This window comes from Drosophila novamexicana, unplaced genomic scaffold (genome assembly GCF_003285875.2).
Source record: "Drosophila novamexicana strain 15010-1031.04,08,12 unplaced genomic scaffold, DnovRS2.1 tig00000387-arrow-pilon, whole genome shotgun sequence".
NCBI lineage: Eukaryota > Metazoa > Arthropoda > Insecta > Diptera > Drosophilidae > Drosophila > Drosophila novamexicana.
Genome location: NW_020824800.1, coordinates 2,627,388 through 2,646,519, shown reverse-complemented (window position 1 = coordinate 2,646,519; position 19,132 = coordinate 2,627,388). Strand labels below are relative to the sequence as shown.

Below are 19,132 nucleotides of genomic sequence, written 5' to 3'. Positions count from 1 at the left end.
CTCATAAAAGCTAATTAACCATAAATTGCGCTCAAAACTATAAACAATTTGAAATGACTTTACCTTTTCTTGTGCCCTCTCTTCTGTGTTCTGTTGGTGCCACAAAAATTTGCGCCGTTTGTGTTCAAAAAAAAGTTTGCATAAATTAGGCATAAATTATTTTAGTCACACACACGCACACACATACACACACAAATCATGCATATCTCAATGCCCCAATCTAAAAAAAAAGAATACTATTTCAATTTGTCAACTATTTAACTTAAGGTACAATTGTAGTTAAACAAATTTCCAGACGACAAAAAAGCATGAATAAATTAGATATGAAAATTTTGAACTAAACATGGCGAGGGCGTCGTTTGGGCGCTGCGCAACGCATAAATACTTGTACTTTAATAATTCAATTTGTAACTCTTTATCATTAGTAGTTTAGTGATAAATGTTAAATAAAGCAATTGCAAATGCAAATAGAAACTCGTGAATCCAATTCAAATGTCAACGCAAATTGAAATATCCGCATTCAAATGCGAAGAGTGATCGAAATTAAATTCACAGCATGGGCTTAGCCACAGGATGCAGGATGTTCGGCTGCTGGGAAGCTCGGCGCAGGATTTTCGGCTGTGCTCGCAATAAGCTTTTATTTATTACGTGCAAAAATTAATAAACCCAGGCAAAGGTTCAAACTTAGCCACGAAAATGTCATATTTTATTTATTAATTAATAGCATTAACATAAAACGTCAATTTGTGCAAACACACACCGAAAATATACCAAGCTCTAATGCCTGGCGATTAAAAACTTTGACCCCAAAGGGAAGTCAGAGTCAGGCTCCATTTCCGCTTTATAATACCTACATATAACCCGGGGCGCCATTATGGAACGTGCCTAGACTGCAAACAGTTGAGCAAGTAAGCACCCAGACAACAACAACAACAACAACAACAACAACAACAACAACAACAATGCAGACAAGAATAACGGCGTCAATGATATGCTCAATTTTTCATGCATTATGCTGGCGCACTATGCGTATGCTTAATATTTGCCTGATATTGACTTGGGCACAAAGCACAGTTAAGCCTGGCAATATTTGCGCTGTTAGCTGGATAGAAAGAAGAGGAGGAGGGGACTGTAAAGATTCCACATAGAAGCCGTAAAGCCAGCCTAAAATGCATAAGACAATTTGTGCCGCCAGCCAAAGTCTATATAAATGTCTTACGACTATACAACTATTTATACAATCCGTGCATGTGCGTGTGTGTGTGTGTGTGTGTGTGTGTACATGTTCATGCATGTGTATGCCAACTATACAAACAGATCCAACGGTAACTGTTGTGTATATTTTACGTCCGAACAAAATGCGGAGCATTTCCCTTTAATTGTTCAGATTGTAGCTGTTAATTGTCGGATCCATTAAGATTTTTAGATAAGCGTCTAAATGACAGTTAGATATGTAATTCAGGCTAATATAAAATCAATTAAGATATTGGAAAATGCTAACTGGCCTTTAGGTCTAACAAGAGACGTCAAAGTTATGGCAGTGGAATGCCTGTGAGGGAAGGGAATTGGGGGAGGATAAAAGTGATAAAAAGTTATTAAGTCTGTAAGGGGATTCTGCGAATATACCAAAAATGTTTTATTGAATCGACAAATTCCTCCAACTATCTGATTTGTTTTTAAGCTCTCAGACCTTATTCGTTAAAGCTGACGAAACCAAAATATGTTACTTACGAACAGAAGTCTCGGAAATCAAATTCAAAATCATTAATCATTGAAACTTTACTTAATAATATATGAATTTAAATTTCCGCATGCTACAATTATTCTCAGAGGTTCAGAAGGAGGTTAAGAAGATATATATATATCTGCTATCTGTAAAGAGAGAGTCAAGAGTTCGCTTCTTAATCTGTCAAATGAATTCACAATTTTATTTGCTATATTTCAAACCTCCCTTTAGAAAATACCCATACATAATCAATATAAATTAGAAAAGAAACTTTTATAAAGACTTGTAGAACAGGGATTGGTACTTATTTTAATTAGAACAAATAATGTGAAGGGCTTCTTGGTAGGCATAGCAAATTAGGCGGCAAAGAAGCTTTTTAATGTTTAATTAGAAGGTTTGGCAAATTAATTTGAAAAAGACATGACAAGAAGTCAATAACAGCGAAGAGTTTTTAAAGATGAAGCACTTCATGGCAAATTTAAAGGTAGCTGAGGAATTGCGGGATAATACGAAGGACTTGCCAAGTGAAATTCGGAAGAGTAAAAAAAATAAATAAATAAATACTATAAGACAAAGGAAAAAGTTGGTGAAAAACCAAAAAAGTTTTTCATAAGGTGTAAATAAAAATTCGAAAGCTACATAAGATACACCGTGGAAGAGCATCGCAGCCTCGTTGCTGAGGATTCAAGTTTGGTTCAACTTCCGTTTGTGGATTTCGGGGGTTGGTCCTGAAGTCAGCGCGTCGAACAGAGGCCGTGCGAAAACAATCGCATGCCAAAGTCAACTTCACGCCGCATTGTCGTCAAAATTTGGCTAGGGGCCTGGTGGGTGGAGGTAGCCTGAAGCCTGCTCAGTGATGAGTCCTGCCCGTGTCCTGGCCAACTGTCTGTGCTGGCTTTGTTGACACAGCAGCAGCAGCAGTCGCAGCAGCAGCAGCCGCAGTAGCCGGCAGAGACGTCGCTGCTTCGTTGGCATGCGCACAGGCACACGCACGCTCTGTTGCCTACTTCCAGGCGTCTTTGAAGCTGTCGCCGTTCATTGTTGCGCTTTTGCTGCCACACAGTGCCCGCCCTTGTGCCCGGACCCTCTGCCCAAAGGGTGTCATAAACATCTGTTTTGTGTTTGCCTTTTGCCTTCCAGGCGCGCGCGCTCTCACGTTGCGCACTCGGCGCGCTCTCTCGCAATCTCTTTCTTGTTCTCGTGCTCGCAGCATCCTGGCAGCGTTTCCATATGATGGCCTGCGACTGCTGTGCGTCTCCGTGGCAGTGCTCCGCATCAGTTCCAGCATCAACGCCACGGCGCACGGAGCCAGCTCGACTCGCAGGACACGCAGCAGCAACGCACACACACACAGCGTACGCAAAGGCAGAGGCAGAAGCAGACGCCTGGCGCAGAGGCCCAAAGTGATTTTCACAGCCAAACGATTTTCTAATTTTCCACGAGACAATTAAAAACGCATTAGCCAAATGGAGTTGCCACCGTCTAGCTGAGACTATTAACTGCCACATTTTAGCCAAAAAAAAAAACAACAAACACACGCACACACAAAAATCTAAACGTGATTTTCCACAGTGCGTTGGCTGTTTTCTCTCCCCTCAAATATCGATTGCTGCTGCCTTGCATAAGTCCAGAGTTGGGTATACAAACGCAGCGCGTCTGAAAGGTGTACAAAAAAATACAAATAATAAAAAAAAAAACCAAATAAAAACAACAAAAGCTTGGAACACGAGATGCTGCAACGCCCAGAACACAAGAGCACACGAATGCACAAGAACAACGAAGGCAACTTGTCGAAATTAAGTTTTAATTATACATATTGAATCGAGCATGATGATGATGTTGATGCTGCAGCAACAACAGCAATTGAGGCAGCGCCAAATGCGGACAAAGTGAATTTTAAACAATTGACAGCAGCAACAACAGAACAACAACAGCAGCAACAACAACAACTGAGGCAGCTCCAATTGCAAGCAAAGTAAATTTTAATCAATTGACAGCAGCGACAGAAACAGCAACAGCAACAACAGCAACAAGAGTAACAACAACAACAGCAGTAACAACAACAGCAACAAGAGTAACAACAACAACATCAACAAGAATAACAACAGCAACAACAACAACAGCAACAACAACATCAGCAACAACGAAACTTTTATATATAGCCTCAACAGATTTCGAGCAAAGGTACCTCGCAGTGTGTGTGCGTGTGTGTGTGTGTGTGTGTGCGTGTTTGTGTGTGTCTGCGTGTGTGTGTTTGCTAACATTTATTTTTGGGCCAAAATGGATATCGCCCTGCGTGGCACAGCATCAACGACTGGCACTGGCTCGGCCACAGGCACTGGTAAGTCCTTGGGAGAGTCGCTGAACTGACGCTGAACGCAAAACATGTCAGTTCGAAGACAGCTACAAGCAGTTATAGTTACAGTTACAGCTACAGTCACAGTTACAGCGAAACACACACAACTTACACACACAACTTACACACACAAATAATCACATAGCATTGTGTATGATGTGTGTGTGTGTGTGTGTGTTTTGCTGCTATTGTGATTCATTTGTCTGCCTTTCTAATGGAAACAAACTCAGATACTCAACAACAATTCATTTCGCAGGTCTACATCATGCCGTCTCATTGGGCAACATTGGAGTCTCCACGAAGGTCGGTTGCACACTAAAAATATAACACACTGACAGAATATTGTATGAATTTTAGTTGGCCAGTAGTTAGAGTATTAAAAGCAGTAACTATGAGATTAACAAAAGAAATGTTAGCAACAACTTATTTGAAGTTATAAGAAATAAATTTATTACGCACTGTGGCCTTATGTGGTGTACAGGAAATATCTTAAAATTATTTAACAAATTTAATAACAATTAAAATGGACGCATATTGCTAGAACTCAAATTGTGTTGAGTTAAATAAATAATAACTATTATTTTATTATTATTTAATGTTTGCGTTACATGTGGCGTATGCGTAATATTTTAAGATATATCATTTGCCCCTTAAAAACTTTCGAGCTTCAGTTCGTAGTGTTAGGCTAGGCACTGACAAGGCTCCAATCTCTAATCCCTATCAGGCCACCTATTCCAGCCACATGGATCGCAGCTACGACTCTGAGGATGAACACACGGGTCGTCGACGTTTGCGTCAAACACACTCCACCGAATTGCAGCCTCGCACCTCCGTCTATTCGCGCGGGGACATAAGAGAACAGGTGAGTGATTGCCCCTTAAGATTAGCTATGCACCACTAACCTCTCTCTTTTTTCTTTATATAGTACTGCCTTACAGATCGTCAGCTGCATAGCATTGAGCAGCGTCCGCGTCGGGAGCGTTTCTTTGGCTGCCTGTCGCGACGAGGCCAGACACAGACGAGCAGTTTTCTGGGCGGCTGTGTGGGTCGACGTGTGCCCTCCGACGAGAATCTGGCCGCCTACGCGCCCTTCGAGAAGTATCCTCGGTGCGTGCAAGCAATCAAATGTTGTTGCAATATTTGCTAATTTGATTTTTGTTTAGCTATCAAAACAACTATACGGACACACACGAATTGGATAGTTCCTATTTTCGCCGGCAACCGGCATCGATTTTGAGCACCGGCAAGTCCAGTGAACCGGATTTGGGTGGTCGGTACAGCTGGATAGGTCAATCGGCACAGATGAACAACAACAGTGACTATCAGACGGAAACAAGGTATGAGTCTTACAAAATATTGCAGCCGCAAGCCCCCGCCCAATCAAACTGTAAAATGCTATGCCAAACTGTCGGTAGAGATCATGCTTAAACTGTCGCACTATCTGTTGATTTTCTCTATCTCTCTACCCATATATATATATATACATAAGACTTTCCTATGTAAAACGCTTGCAATGCTTGCTCTTAGCTATTCCCATGCAACAACAACAACAACAACAACAATAACTCTAATAACAACAACCAGCCTGCATATCATCTTTGCATAATGCCAAACGCTTTTTGCTTTCAAGGTCTATCGCTTTCTGTAAACTACACTACAATATCTTTGCGATTGCCACAAACCCAAAAACCAAAAGAAAAACAATCGAAAATCAAACAAGATGCTGTAAAATATATTTCCTATATACTTTTCGTTATTCATTCACCCTCCCCCACTTCTCTCTAAAACGACTAAAAACCAATTAAACCAAATTGAAACCAAATCCAAATAACTAAATGAACAAAATGTGTAAAAAGGGCAACTTGTTGTACAGCACCACTTGAATCCTTTTACCAGGATGTTTTGCTACGGAATTATTATGTCGAGCTATGCGCTCCACCACATCCTACACCACCAACATCACACACCACCAATCAAATCGCTAATGTAAATGTTTGGTATGTAAAGTGATCAACCAAAGAATAATCTTAAAATCTAAACTTAAATTAATTACAATTACATTTTAACTTAAAACTTAAACTAACAATTAAGAAAAACGTTTTAAAAGTGCGCTAATTAAAAATGATTTTTTTTTTAAATTTATTTAAATGCTATGTGTCTGCACGTGACTAAAGTTCGAGAAAAGAGAGCAATGTTTGTTAGTCATATGCCCATTATATACGCATGCCTAAAATAGTTGCTAATAGTTCTCGGTCCATATTCTGTTTCACAGCTCGTATCACTGCCCCACATATGCCACAATGCCCATGCCACAGCAGCAGCTGCAGCAACAGTCTGGCAACCCCAGGTGAGTAGCACAAAATAATCTATTAATATAAAAAAACGCATTTGTTCACGATCTTAGCACATGCTCCTTTCAAAATGTATGTTAGCTAACAACTAGATCAAGTTGAAGTACACTTCAATTACCATTCAATGCCCCAGCCTCGTTAATTAAATAATAATTTTAGTAGATTCTTCATACAAAGACTAGCTAACACAGTTATGTATATTAAAGTAAAGATTCTACTAGCATTAAGTTCCCATATGAAGAAGAAAAAATATCCGAGGATCATATGTACCTTACTGTTTGCTATTGGCATTTAAAGATAGGAAAAGACCAGCTTAAGAAGAGCAAATGTTACTAGACAATACGTAAAAGAGCCTTAGCTAGAGTATAACTAATCTAATCTCTGAACATCTTTCGAACCACAGAACGAAGCACGTAAGCTTCGCCCGATCTCATACTCTGACCAGCTTTGACACCGTCAATGCGGGCTTTCGCTCGTCGGATCGCTTGAAAAGCGCACGCAGTCAGGAGCGTCTGATTGGTGGCAAGAAACCCATCATTGCAACGGGCTCCATGTATGAGACTCTGCAGCCCATGCTGCCCCATCAACAGCAACCACAGCAACAACAACAACTTCAACAACAGCAGAGCTCCACGCTACCGAAGACCTGGCTACCAGCTCCAGTTCAGCTGCAGCCATGTCAGCATCACCATGCTCCCATTCACCTGCATCAGCAGCTACCAGGTAAGCCTGGCTAAATGTCCTAACCAACTTTGTGCCATCTTACCGAAACCTCAACTTAAATCCGCAGACAACATGGTGAGCTTGATTATACCGCAGCCGCTGCCTGTGGCTCTGCCGCCGCCTAGTCCCGAGGTGCTCATTATTGAGAAGAAGTTCCGCAGTGCAATGAAGACGCAGGCAACCCAAACGGAGGTGGCGGCTCGTCGCGAGGGCCTTTCCAATACGCAGCTGCTGGCCATGAGTCCACATGCTCCTCATCGCGTCAAGGTCATGTCACAGGGCGCCCAGACGAACGGCCTGCAGAATGGCAAAAAGCTAACGAAGAGTCTGTCGGAGATACCCAATGGCAAGGATCTGATGCATCAGCATTACCAGGGGTAAGTGTGGGTTACAGCTAAATGGGAGTCAGTAAACTTTTTACCAAGAGTTGAATATAAGCTGCTAAAGAATCATCTAGAAAGCTATTACATAACAAGACAAGTTTTTCTTTTTTACTTGTCATATATATCCTACGAATATATCCACTTATCTATTCCTGGTATCTACTCAAAGGCCTTGTGTCTAGTAAACGAAATTACAGATTTAAATGATTCCATAAATCCTTTATACCAGCTCTTACTCTGTCGATCACGAAGGAACCTTGACTAACTTTCTCTCCTTGATTACTTTCAGTTCGGCTTATCCCCACGACTTGATTTATCGCACCCAATCACAAGATGTGGTCCCACTGCAAACACTGTCCGATGCACAAAACAACATCATGTACTATACGCCGCCACCGCCGCTGCTGGACGCGCACAGCTACGGTCTCGGCATGGAGCATCTGAGTCGGGGCCGGGGCGAGCAGAATGTGGAGTACGTAAATGTGAATGCAGCTGCGCTGGCGCTGAACGAGAGCTTCGACTACGAGAGCAACAGCTTGCCACGACGGGCATGCACTTCGCACGCCCGCACCGAGACGGATTACTTCTCGAACAGCTTGCCCCGGCGCCCGGATGCACTGCACAGCCACGATGTGTGCAAGCACATCACGGAGTGCGCCGAGCTGATGACGGACAGTGTTCCCCTGGATTTCACGCGACCTCATTTGCTGCCGCCGCCCAGCGAATACTGCAAGAACGATGATGATCCTGTTGAGGATTACTTCGAGGACGAGGAGGAGGAGGAAGAGGATGTGCGAGCACACGAAACGGAGAGCTACAGCTCAGAGGTGTGCATGGAGCAGGTCGTGGCGGCAGCGCAGAATCGTCGCATGTCCATGTTACCAATGGACGACTCACCCTTCAGGCGGGACGATATCCGCCGACAGTCTATGCCGATCTATGGGCAAACAGAGAAGCTGATCGATGGCTTTGGGCCACGCAGCTCGTTTCGGCATCGCGACAAAGTCAGTTGCTTTGCGAAGGAGCCGTCGCCGCGGGACGAACAGGAGATCTTCATAGACTTCAAGCCACACGTCTCGCCCAAGCCCAGTCCCAAGCAGCAAGTGAAGCATCGCAAGCAGCACAAGGCGGAGATAGCCATGCGCAAGATGCAGCAGCAGCGGCTGGCACAGGCGGCCGCCCTAACACTGCCCAAGTTGAAGCAGCCAGTCGAGGTTGAGGCTAGAAAAGTTGAGCTTGAGCCCAGCGACGAGGAGGACGATGAAGAGGAGGAGGAGGATGATGATGCCATTGAACGGGCACAGCAGGAGCACGAGCCCGACTCGGAGCAGCCGCAAGCGGACGACGATGAACCAATCTATGAGAATATTACTCCCTGCGCCTGTAAGCTGGAGCCAGCGCCCACCGAACTGGTGGACAAACGGACGCAGTTCCGGAAGCGTTCGGTTAGCCTGGATGATGACTATGCCGCCGTGACGGCCACCGCCTGTTCGGCGCCCAGCTTGCGTCTGCCCTCCACGCCGGCCAGTCCCTGTCGCGATGAGCTGCTGCTGGCCAATGTCTCAACTTATCCATCCTCAGACTCGCTGGCCAACGACACCACCCGCGATCACTCCGACGGCATCTGGAATGAGTCTCAGGTGACCGTGCTGACGGTCGAACAGAGGGACATATCCGATGGCTCCTACAGTTCCAATATGTTGCTCACGCCCTCGTCCAAGCGCAAGAATCTGCTGCTGCAGCATCAGCAGCGCAGTTCAGTGGACACAGATGCTCTGGACCTTGAGGAATTGGTGAGTCTTGGGGAAACACAAATCTCTCTCTCTCTCTCTCACTTGTGCTCCTAACACTCATTCGACTTTTAGAGTCCCACCTATGGCCTCCAAACACTGCCGAAGATTATAAGGACACCCACGCCCACAACATCAAAGCCGGCGACGGCGTCCACCCAACCGATCCAAACGCCCGCCATAGCCGTCACGCCCTCAAGCAATCAGCTGCCGGATTCGGTTAGCTCTCCTCTGCCCAAGCGCAGCATGGCATCCCGAAGCTCTATGCCAGATGCCCGCCAGCTGATGTATGTGTCTGGCGTGCCCAAACAGCGGTAGGTTGAGGTCTCAACCAAGCGCAATGCGATCATCCATTTAACATTGTTTCGTTCCGCTTAGCCACTCGGACGCCTCGTTTATGCCCTCCGGCACGGATTATGCGCGTAGCGCCGACATTTCCGAATGCAGCACAAACACAGATGAGTATGCGACCTGCACGGATACCTCGAAGCGTACACCAGGTATTAAGACACCGCCGACCACGACTAGCTCATCGTCGACTACACAAGTGCCAGGTTTGGGGCTCCCAAGTATTGTGTGTATCTGTGTGTGTATGTGTGTGTAGTCCACATAACACTAAGTGTGTGTTACATCCATGAATGTTGTGCCGTATTCCCGGACTCAGTCAGTGCTCATCCCCACACCAATCACGCTTGCCGCCTTAGTACTAATCTTGCCTCTTATATAGCCTAATGCCTCTTAGCTCATCCACATTCACAACTCTCTAGTTTGTTGTTGTTGCTTGACGAACGCCTTGCCCGCAATGCTTTAGCTGTCTTTAGCTGTACATTATAAAGATCTGTACTAAACCCGAAATATTTCCATCTCGCACATGTAGTATCCACGCAGAGCTCACAGCTAGAGAAGACCCATGCGGGCAGCTCCTTCGAAAGCGCCAGTTCGCTTTACTCCATGCGCGAGGAGCTGCTGCAGCATGACGAGAAGCCGCCCGCAAAAGGTGCACAGCTAAAATCCCCAATGGGTTCGGCGGCTGAGCTGACCAGGAAATCGCCCTCGCACTCCATAAGCAGCACCACTTCATCGGGCAGCTGTCCGGTCTCGGGCCAAGCCATCAAATCACCCGCCAAGGAGTGTGAGCCCCAGACAGTTGGCAGCGCCGCCAGTGGCCAGATGAAGGTCAGCATTGCTGAGACGGCGGCGCCGAAGCCCAAGCCGGAATCCATATCGGAGGACGAGCGCAGCGAGCTGCGTTACTCCTCCTCCGGCTACTATGAGAGTCCGCATGATGAGGACGACGAGGAGCAGGTGCCGCCCAGCTGCAAGTCGCGTCGCCAGCGGCAGGAGGACGAGCGCAAGCGACGCAAAACCTGCATGAAGCTGGACATCGAGAAAGAGAACATGCGCGCCCTCACCAGTCCCATCAAGAAGCCCAGCGGCGCCGCCAAGCAGCAGTCGCCGGAGCAGCACAGCGCTGGCATTCTCGAGGGCGGCAGTCCCAGCAAGATGAAACGTTTCCGTCCCAAGATACGGCGACAGCTGCGCAAGAGCTCCAGGGAGGATGTGCTTGCTGCGGCTGCCGCTAGACGCACGCGTGCAACGCCCACCATTTATGGCTTGAGCAGCGTCAGCGGCGATACAGAGTTGCTTCTGGATGCCAGCATGACCAGCACCATGGGACCCAGATCCACCTCCGCAGCAATAGCTGCAGCAGCAACAACAGATACTGCGGTGGCCACAACGACAACCACATCGGCCTCCTCCACGGGCACTGCCACACTGCAGGATCAGGCGGCGCCACCGCCCACTGTGAGAAAGCCACATAGCTGCGCCACGCCCACAGCGCTACTATCGCCCAAGCTGCCCGCTGCCGTGCCCGTGCCGGTCACCAAATCCGCATCCGAGGCTGGCCAGCTAAAGGCAAAGTCCATTGAATCACTACGCTCCGTGTCGCCCGGCTCGGACTCGGTCTTCTACAGCGAGGCCGATGGCAATGCGGCCAGCACGGAGCAGGGACACTGCCTGCACTGCGGCAAGGATATGGAGGGCAAGCAACACAACAACACTGTTAGCGAACTGGCCGGCGACTCCGTTGAGTCCATACCCTACATCGAACAGGAAGCGGACATTGTGAAGCCGCCCTCCGATTTCGCTGACTCGCCGGTGACCACGAAGACCACCCAGCGGCTGTACAAGAAAATGGACAAACGCTTTCGGTCCGAGGAGCGATACCATGGCGAACGGGGCAGACACTACAAGACCAGGCAGGAGAACATACGCGCCAAGGTGAGCTATGCGGGAGAATGGGAAAAGAGGTAGGGAAATTCCATAGAGAAAAGAGTACGGCTATTATCGGCACGCCGAAGATTAGATTCCCTCGTAGACCTGTCTTTTATACGAAGTCTATATTTCTGATCAATTGCTCCTATAAGCTTCACGATCAAAGATGATTGTCAATATACGTAATATTCTACTAACGTCTTGACAGATCTTGCAAAATATAAATTGTTGTCATAAAAGAACTCAGCTTAACCGATTCTTCCAGTATATCAAATGTTATTCAGATGTTGATCAAATGTTAATCATATGTAAATAGAATGGTAGAACTCGTAATTACCTACCTTGATTAGGCTACATTCATTCTATATTGACTCAACGTTCGTGTGCGTGCTATATGATATAATGCTCCGACTCATGCGATTTCGACAGCAGAAAGAACAACCTATGCAAATTTCCGGTCTATAGCTTCAAGACTGAGGAACTAATTCATATTGAAATTAATAGGGCTGTTAATACTGATCAAGAATGTGTATTTATTGATATTTATTTATTGATTATTAAGGATATATTATTTATTATTTATATTTTTTTATTTATTATTTATTTATTTATTTTTGTATATGTACCTTACATATTTCATAACCAAATTGTAATATTCTCTGCAAGACTAACAAAATGTGTATTAACATCGATTTCCCTTCCGATTCTGTGCAGAGCGAGGAACGTGGCCGCGCGCCTAGTCTACCCAATACACCCATACTGCGACCCGCCGGCTCCAGTCCCTGCGTACTGCCCGATATCAACACGGAGCAGAGTCAGCATATCATCTATAAAGGTCACTACGATGCGGGTCGCTACACGCGCCTAACCGACGATGATCTTTGGACGCAACTGGATCACCAGTGCTTCGGTGGGTTCTCCACGCTTTGGTTGATTTTCAAGAACGTTAATTTGAAAATCCATTAAATGCCTTTGCAGATCGTTCCCGTGAGCGTCGCGCCTCCACCGAGTCGGAGAAGGGCTTTCATGCCAAGTATCAGGTGATCTTGCATCGTCTGGTTCAGCGTCGCTGCACACTCGAAATGTATCATCGACAGAAGCACAACAACTTCCGTAAGTGTGCGAACTGCAGGGAACACCCTGTATAGTTTTCTATATTTGGCACAACGTGCGCGTTGAATTGTAAAAAAAGAGCCACGAGAGAGCGCTTTTTATGCCCTAACAAAGGGTATTCTAATTATATTTCGAAACTTATCACGCCCAGACCTCGTGTTGTGTTAAAATATTTTTCTATGAACCTCCAAGTTTCGGTATAAAGCAATTGTCTTAAAATACTTATATAAAATGTTATCAAAAATCCATTCCTTATACGAACATTTTTATAAGCATCCCTAAATATGTAAGGGACTTTTAATACAAATGTTCGCAATTAATTTGAAAATATTATAAAAAAAACGTGTACCATGTATAATAGACTCCTTTAACATTTGGACACTTGCAAAAGTTTTCAATAGCATAAATTTCCAAAAGAAGCATAGTCCTTAAAATAATCTTTAAAAAATATATAGGCTTCGTACATAAATATTTTGAAGTGAGAGTGTTTGAGCTTCGGCATTCACACAGCAGTACACGCCGTTTTCCTTCTGATAGTGGGTCGGTGGCGCTCTGACTTTTCATGACCGGCACTTGGCATACGAAAAAAGCAAAAAAAAAATAAAATAAAAAATAGTTTTTTTTGTGTTTGATTCTGTTATCGAAAATAGTTGCGGTGCGTGCTTTGTTGTGTGCCGATGCGACGGAGCGAACGCTTTTCGATCGGATCTCCTTATTATCAAATGTGAAAAGTGCAAATTCTGCCGCGTCCCAAATTTCAGTTCGGAGTGTTCAAGGCGATTGTCGATCGTCAGCGCTAAAAAAAAAACACATATTTACACAATAATTAATCCAAATGATTGGTGGGTAAACAAAAAATCGCATTTCACATGCCAAGCGCTGCGCCTTAAATACAATAATTTTCCAAACGCCACAGAATTAATATCGTCGAATTCGCCGCCAGATTCGGTGCGACGCAAGCTTGAGGAGGTGTTAAAGCTAATGCTCTTAGTTTGGGCACGTGAGAGTTTCGTCATATCAACGCTCAGCAATGGCGCGCACGGTAATGTGTCCGGAAATAAAAGCACACAAATCACATCTCTCACAGATCTATAGATGAGTCTATAATATATATATATATGTATCTTTATAATTGTTTCCCCCACGCAGGCGTGGACAAGACGGTGGTGGTGAAGAGCGATTCGGGGGAGTTTGGCTTTCGCATACACGGCTCCAAGCCGGTGGTGGTGGCCGCCATTGAGCCCGACACGCCGGCGGAGAGCTCCGGCCTGGAAGTTGGCGACATTATCATATCGGTGAATGGCGTCCAAGTGCTGGACAAGCATCACACGGAGGTGGTCAAGATAGCGCACGATGGCTGTGAAAAGCTGGAGCTGCAAGTTGCCCGCACAATTGGCGTGCTCATGCACGAGCAGCTGGAGCCGCCCAGCCAGCCCATCTTCAGCGGCTACCTGTGGCGTCAGAGCGGTCAAGCTAAAGGTGCTCCCAATACCAAGAAGTGGGTGCGACGCTGGTTCTCGCTGCGGCCAGACAACTGTCTGTACTACTACAAAACGGAAGATGTAAGTCTTTCAAATACACATATTAATATATAGCCCAACTAGTTCTCGAAATAATACCCACGAGAACAATTTAGGCAAGCTTATTTATGTCTTATATCACACATTTTGGGAAGAATATGTTGAGTTAAATATGAGCTAGTGGAACAAGAACATCGAAAATAACAACATTCTGTGATATATGACCATATATTTTTAAAAATATTAAATATTTTGTAATACTTGTTTTAACAGATACGAAACTAGATTTCGAGCTTCTTAAACAATGAATACCCATTAAGTATTTGGGGTAGTTTGTTAAAGTTTTAAGTTTCGCTACAGCTTACAATATAAACTCCTATATTAAAATATAAAAAAAAGTGCGACATATTGTTAGGTAATAATGAACAAGTATTATTCATGAAACTTTTAAGTAAATTATCATAATCGAATTGATCTCTTAAAAGCATAGCATTCAGCTCTTTAGCTCAAAAGCTGTTTACTTTTTTATTTAATCTTTTAACAAAATAAGTTAAATATTTGAAGAACGAGGTAGATCGATTTCTTAGTAATCGATCATAAGGAAACTAAGCAGTGGACTTATAAGTAATAGCAAGTGAGTCAGTTAAGTTTATAAAGATATCAAAAATAAGACTGACTCAATTAGTTTGTGTCAACTAATTTAGGTAAAACTTCAAATGTATTTAGTCAAAGTAATTAACGTAATGGAAGAGTCTGTTATTAGCAACTGTGTCTTTGAGCAAAACATTTCAGCTTACAAATGTTGTTTAAAAATTGTATTTAAAATTTCTTTAAATAGGATTCTCAGCCCGTGGGTGCCATGATAATGGCCAAACATACTGTGGACTTGTGCCCCCTCGATATAGGCAAGCCTCATGCCTTCAAAGTGGACTCCGGCGAGGGCATACCCATGTATGTGGCCGCTGACTCCGAGGAATTGGCCAACAGATGGTTGAATTTGCTGCGCCAAGCGGCCACACAGGATAATCAGTGGCTGGACAAAAGGTTGGGGGACATTGATCTTCAATAAACTCACAGCCAACTCTCTTACTCACTCTCTCTTTCTCTTCTCTCTCTTTTCTCCCTCACAGTGCCCGCTGTCTGTACCAGAGCCCCGGCAACATTGTGCGACCCGATTGCTTTGGGCATTTGCTCAAATTGGGCTCAAGGTGGTGCGGCTGGTCGAAACGCTATTGTGTACTTAAGGATGCCTGCCTCTATTTTTATCAAGATTCAAATAGCAAAAGTGCATTCGGTGAGTCACAGACAGACCATAAAGAAGTCTGCTCTAGAATGGTCTAGTTAGGACTAATAGGCTCAGAGATACCCTGTAACCGGAAAATAACTCCTGCATTTAAAATACAATATGTTGTTGCCAGTTAAAATTTAAGGCAATTTAAAAGTGCATCTAAAATTCAAATTATAAAAAATTAAAAGCGTTTTAAAAGATCAAACAAGAGCTAGAAAGAAAGAAAGGACGATCTGATCTATGGATATATATACATATATATTAATAGTCCGCTAAAGAAGTCTACTTAATTCCCTATTATACCCTTGTTAAATTTTGGGGCTACAGGGTATTCTAGCAAATAAACAGACAGCAGACGCATGCAGCTAATTAATTAAAATTTGTTGAATCAATTTGGTTTTCGTCTAGGCATGGCCTGTTTGCACGGCTACAAAGTGGCCTCGATGTCCACCAATGCGTCCGGCAAGAAGAACTCATTCGAGATAATACCACCAGAGGCGAAATTGCGTCATTATTATTTTTGCACCGAAAGCGAAATGGATAAAAAGCGGTAAGGTCTCTTAGCATTTATTTTGTATTACATTTGCAATATCTTGTAATTTGCAGTTGGATATCCGCACTGGAGTATTCCATAGATCGGTGGATCAAGTCCGGGTAACTAAGGTTAAAAACACGCTCCAGATCGGCGCTCAGTAGCCGACGCAAGCGTCGTAGCTTTAGCTACTTTATGGATTAGTTAACGTCTGGAATTCATATATTTGGGACATTAGTACGGGTACTAGGTACTACCAACTAGCTCTTAAGCAAAAACGACAGCAACAACAGCAACAAACACAAATTATATAGAAAATAGTCCAGAGTTTTTTATAGCTACTAAGACAAGGAATTCGGGCAGTCAATCGTCGAATCGGGGGCTTAAAACTATTTTGCAATATACCATAGAGAATTTTGGTGTGTATTCTTGTTATATAATTATTATAGCTTATGTTTAGTGAGGTTGTCTTGTTATACACACATTCACACACACACACACATACACACACACATGCACATACACACCATATATACATGCATAATATAGCGTATAGTACTTATATATATAGACGTATAGCAGACCAACATATTGTCTAAAGTGTGTTTGAGTTGAAAACAAAATTCATTAGGCTTAATCGATTGAGAGATAATTAGGTATTCAAAGGCTCAACCACATGGCAATTGATATCCATGTTAGACGGGTATCTAAACAGTGAGATAATATTTACAAGATTGCAGATTAAACTTTTGGGGAGGAAACAAAAAACTACTCATGACCAATTTCACAGGCATCAAGCAGATAATAGTAAAGTTATCATGAAAGGCGTACTACTTAGATATATTTGGGCTGTATTGGAAAGGTTTAATATTCGAATACAAAATTAATGTGCATGTTATATGAGAAACACGGTTTTCGTCCCTACAACAATATGAGGAAATAGAAGAAACAACAACAAGATGGCTTATTAGTTAGACACAATTATTATTGATATGTATAGCTTTTTTAAAAACTTTAAAATCGGGAAAGAAAGTGAATCACATTGTAGCTAAGCTTAGTTTTTTGATAGGTTGAGTTTTTTGGGATTGCCATTTAGTTTTCGCGTAAGTCGATCGATCGATCGATCGATCTATCCGAGTGACAAGAGAGACACAATAATAATATGGCAAATACTTTATGAGTACATTGAATACTTCACAATCCAGTAGTTACTTTGTCATATATGGGATATATGATCTTTAAAAATGCTGATTTCCCTTCTTTTGTGGATCAGTGTGTGCATATTGAGTGCAATTTATTTTGTTAGTGTTACACACACACACACACACACACACACACGCACACGCGTAAATATATTTTATATATTTTAAATAGAGATATCCAATTATTGAGTGTGTGCTGATTCATTTAGATAATACTTTATTATATATACATGACAGCGTGACAGCCATTTTTATGTTATGTGGAAAATGTGAGCAAATCATTAAAAAAAAAGAAAAAACAAATACCAAAAAAAAAAAACACTAAATAAGAGCTTTAACTATTAAATAAAGAATATACCAAGAACAATTGTTAAATTGTGCCACATTTTGATTCAAGAGAGAGTTTACAGAATTATGCAAGCTGGAATTTTAGATGAACTTGCCTTTAATCTGACTGCTAAACATGGCTGCAAATCCAACAGCTATTGTCTATGATCTGCTTCACAGTTTAAGACAATGTCTGGATCTAAGGTGTGGTACGTGAACCTGATATTCTTTATTCTATATAAGTCCAGGTTTTGAATTGACAATTGATTCGTCAAATCCTTTCCCGAATTGATTTGTTATACTCAAAAGCCTACTCAAAACTACTGCAAGAGTATTTTGACATATTAACAAAAAAATCTTGTAAATATCATTGAAACAAACTTTGAAAAGTATGCGGTTGGTTTATACTCTTGATTAGGTTCAGATTTTCTTTATCTAAATTATCCGATCCAAGAATAGATGCATCTTAAATAATAAGCCGGAAATCTGAGCTCAAACCGGTTCGGTTGTAACCAGGTTTGATCTCTTGCTGTCAACTCTAGTTTAGTTAACATATGCTTTAATCTATGCAATGCATAAAATTTTACCACAGGTACAGTAGAGTTGAGCTTCCTTCTAAGGATAGCCATTCCCATGTCTAAGACTGTGCCAATGACAAATGTGTAAATTGTGGTACTGCTGACAGCTTGAGGGCATTGAAATGGGCCTAAACATCATTAATTAGGCTCAATGATACAACGAACTCGGGTCCTACCTGCAACTGCAACTATCTGGCTGCCACTTTGCCCCTGGCCCAATCCGTCAGGCTCAAACGAAAACGAAGCATTTCGAATGCGATCAATGAACCTGTCAGCCCGACTCGCCACTCGCCACTCGCCACTCGCGACTCTCGACTGCCGCTCTAGCTGCACGGTTGTTTAACACAAATTTTGAGTAATTTATTTCAGATCGTAAAGAGCTGCAAAATATGCACACACGGCAGCCGGCACCGAGAAGTCAACGACTAGCATAACAATTCGCTCGCCCTATGGGACTGCTACCGTTTTTGTTTTTTGTCTGCCTCCAGAGCTGCCCCTGCCGCTGTCTCAGAGTCTATTCGGGCTTCTACCTTGTGCTGCATGCAACTTGCCACTGCTCTCGAATTCAAGTCACGGCGTTGACAACGACAACAACAACAACAACAACTACAACAACATCGGCTACAATAACCATTTAGTTCCACTGTGCGGCCCATGCCACTGCCTTAATTATCTCTTCTTTTCTCAGTCTCGCAGTCTGAGCCTTTTCTTTGTGTTTCTTCTGCTGCTTCTTATATTGTTTCTTTGATTTTATTTCTTGGATTTTCTTTGCCACTTTTGAAACAGTTGGTGGTTCTTCATCGTCATCATCACCGTCGTCATCTTGGCCAGCATCATCAACATCATCTAGGCGTTTTCGTCAAACGTAACTCCCTCTCTGTGGGACCACAGACTCTGCAGTGGCAGCTCGCCAAGACCCTGACTGTGTTTCGTTTTTTTTTTTCCTCTTAATACTTAGCCGCATAC

The 19,132-nt window shown here is 43.4% G+C and overlaps 1 protein-coding gene across 2 annotated transcripts; it reads left to right on the top strand.

Annotated features, from left to right (window-relative positions):
• The first annotated feature begins 4,006 nt into the window (after nt 1–4,006).
• On the top strand, nt 4,007–17,529 carry LOC115760225. Of its 2 annotated transcripts, none has more exons than XM_030701479.1 (19): nt 4,007–4,067; nt 4,339–4,385; nt 4,807–4,944; nt 5,008–5,189; nt 5,246–5,419; nt 6,355–6,429; nt 6,837–7,156; nt 7,224–7,533; nt 7,829–9,332; nt 9,405–9,643; nt 9,708–9,829; nt 10,207–11,612; nt 12,321–12,516; nt 12,585–12,719; nt 13,869–14,281; nt 15,078–15,283; nt 15,370–15,533; nt 15,936–16,077; nt 16,134–17,529. In XM_030701479.1, the coding sequence occupies exons 1-19, from the start codon at nt 4,007–4,009 to the stop codon at nt 16,183–16,185; spliced, it is 5,886 nt and encodes a 1,961-aa protein (XP_030557339.1). In that variant the 3' UTR covers nt 16,186–17,529. The 2 variants fall into 2 exon arrangements, with proteins under 2 accessions (XP_030557339.1, XP_030557338.1); XM_030701478.1 differs by having other exon boundaries at nt 6,837–7,165; nt 9,708–9,883.
• The last annotated feature ends 1,603 nt before the right edge of the window (nt 17,530–19,132 follow it).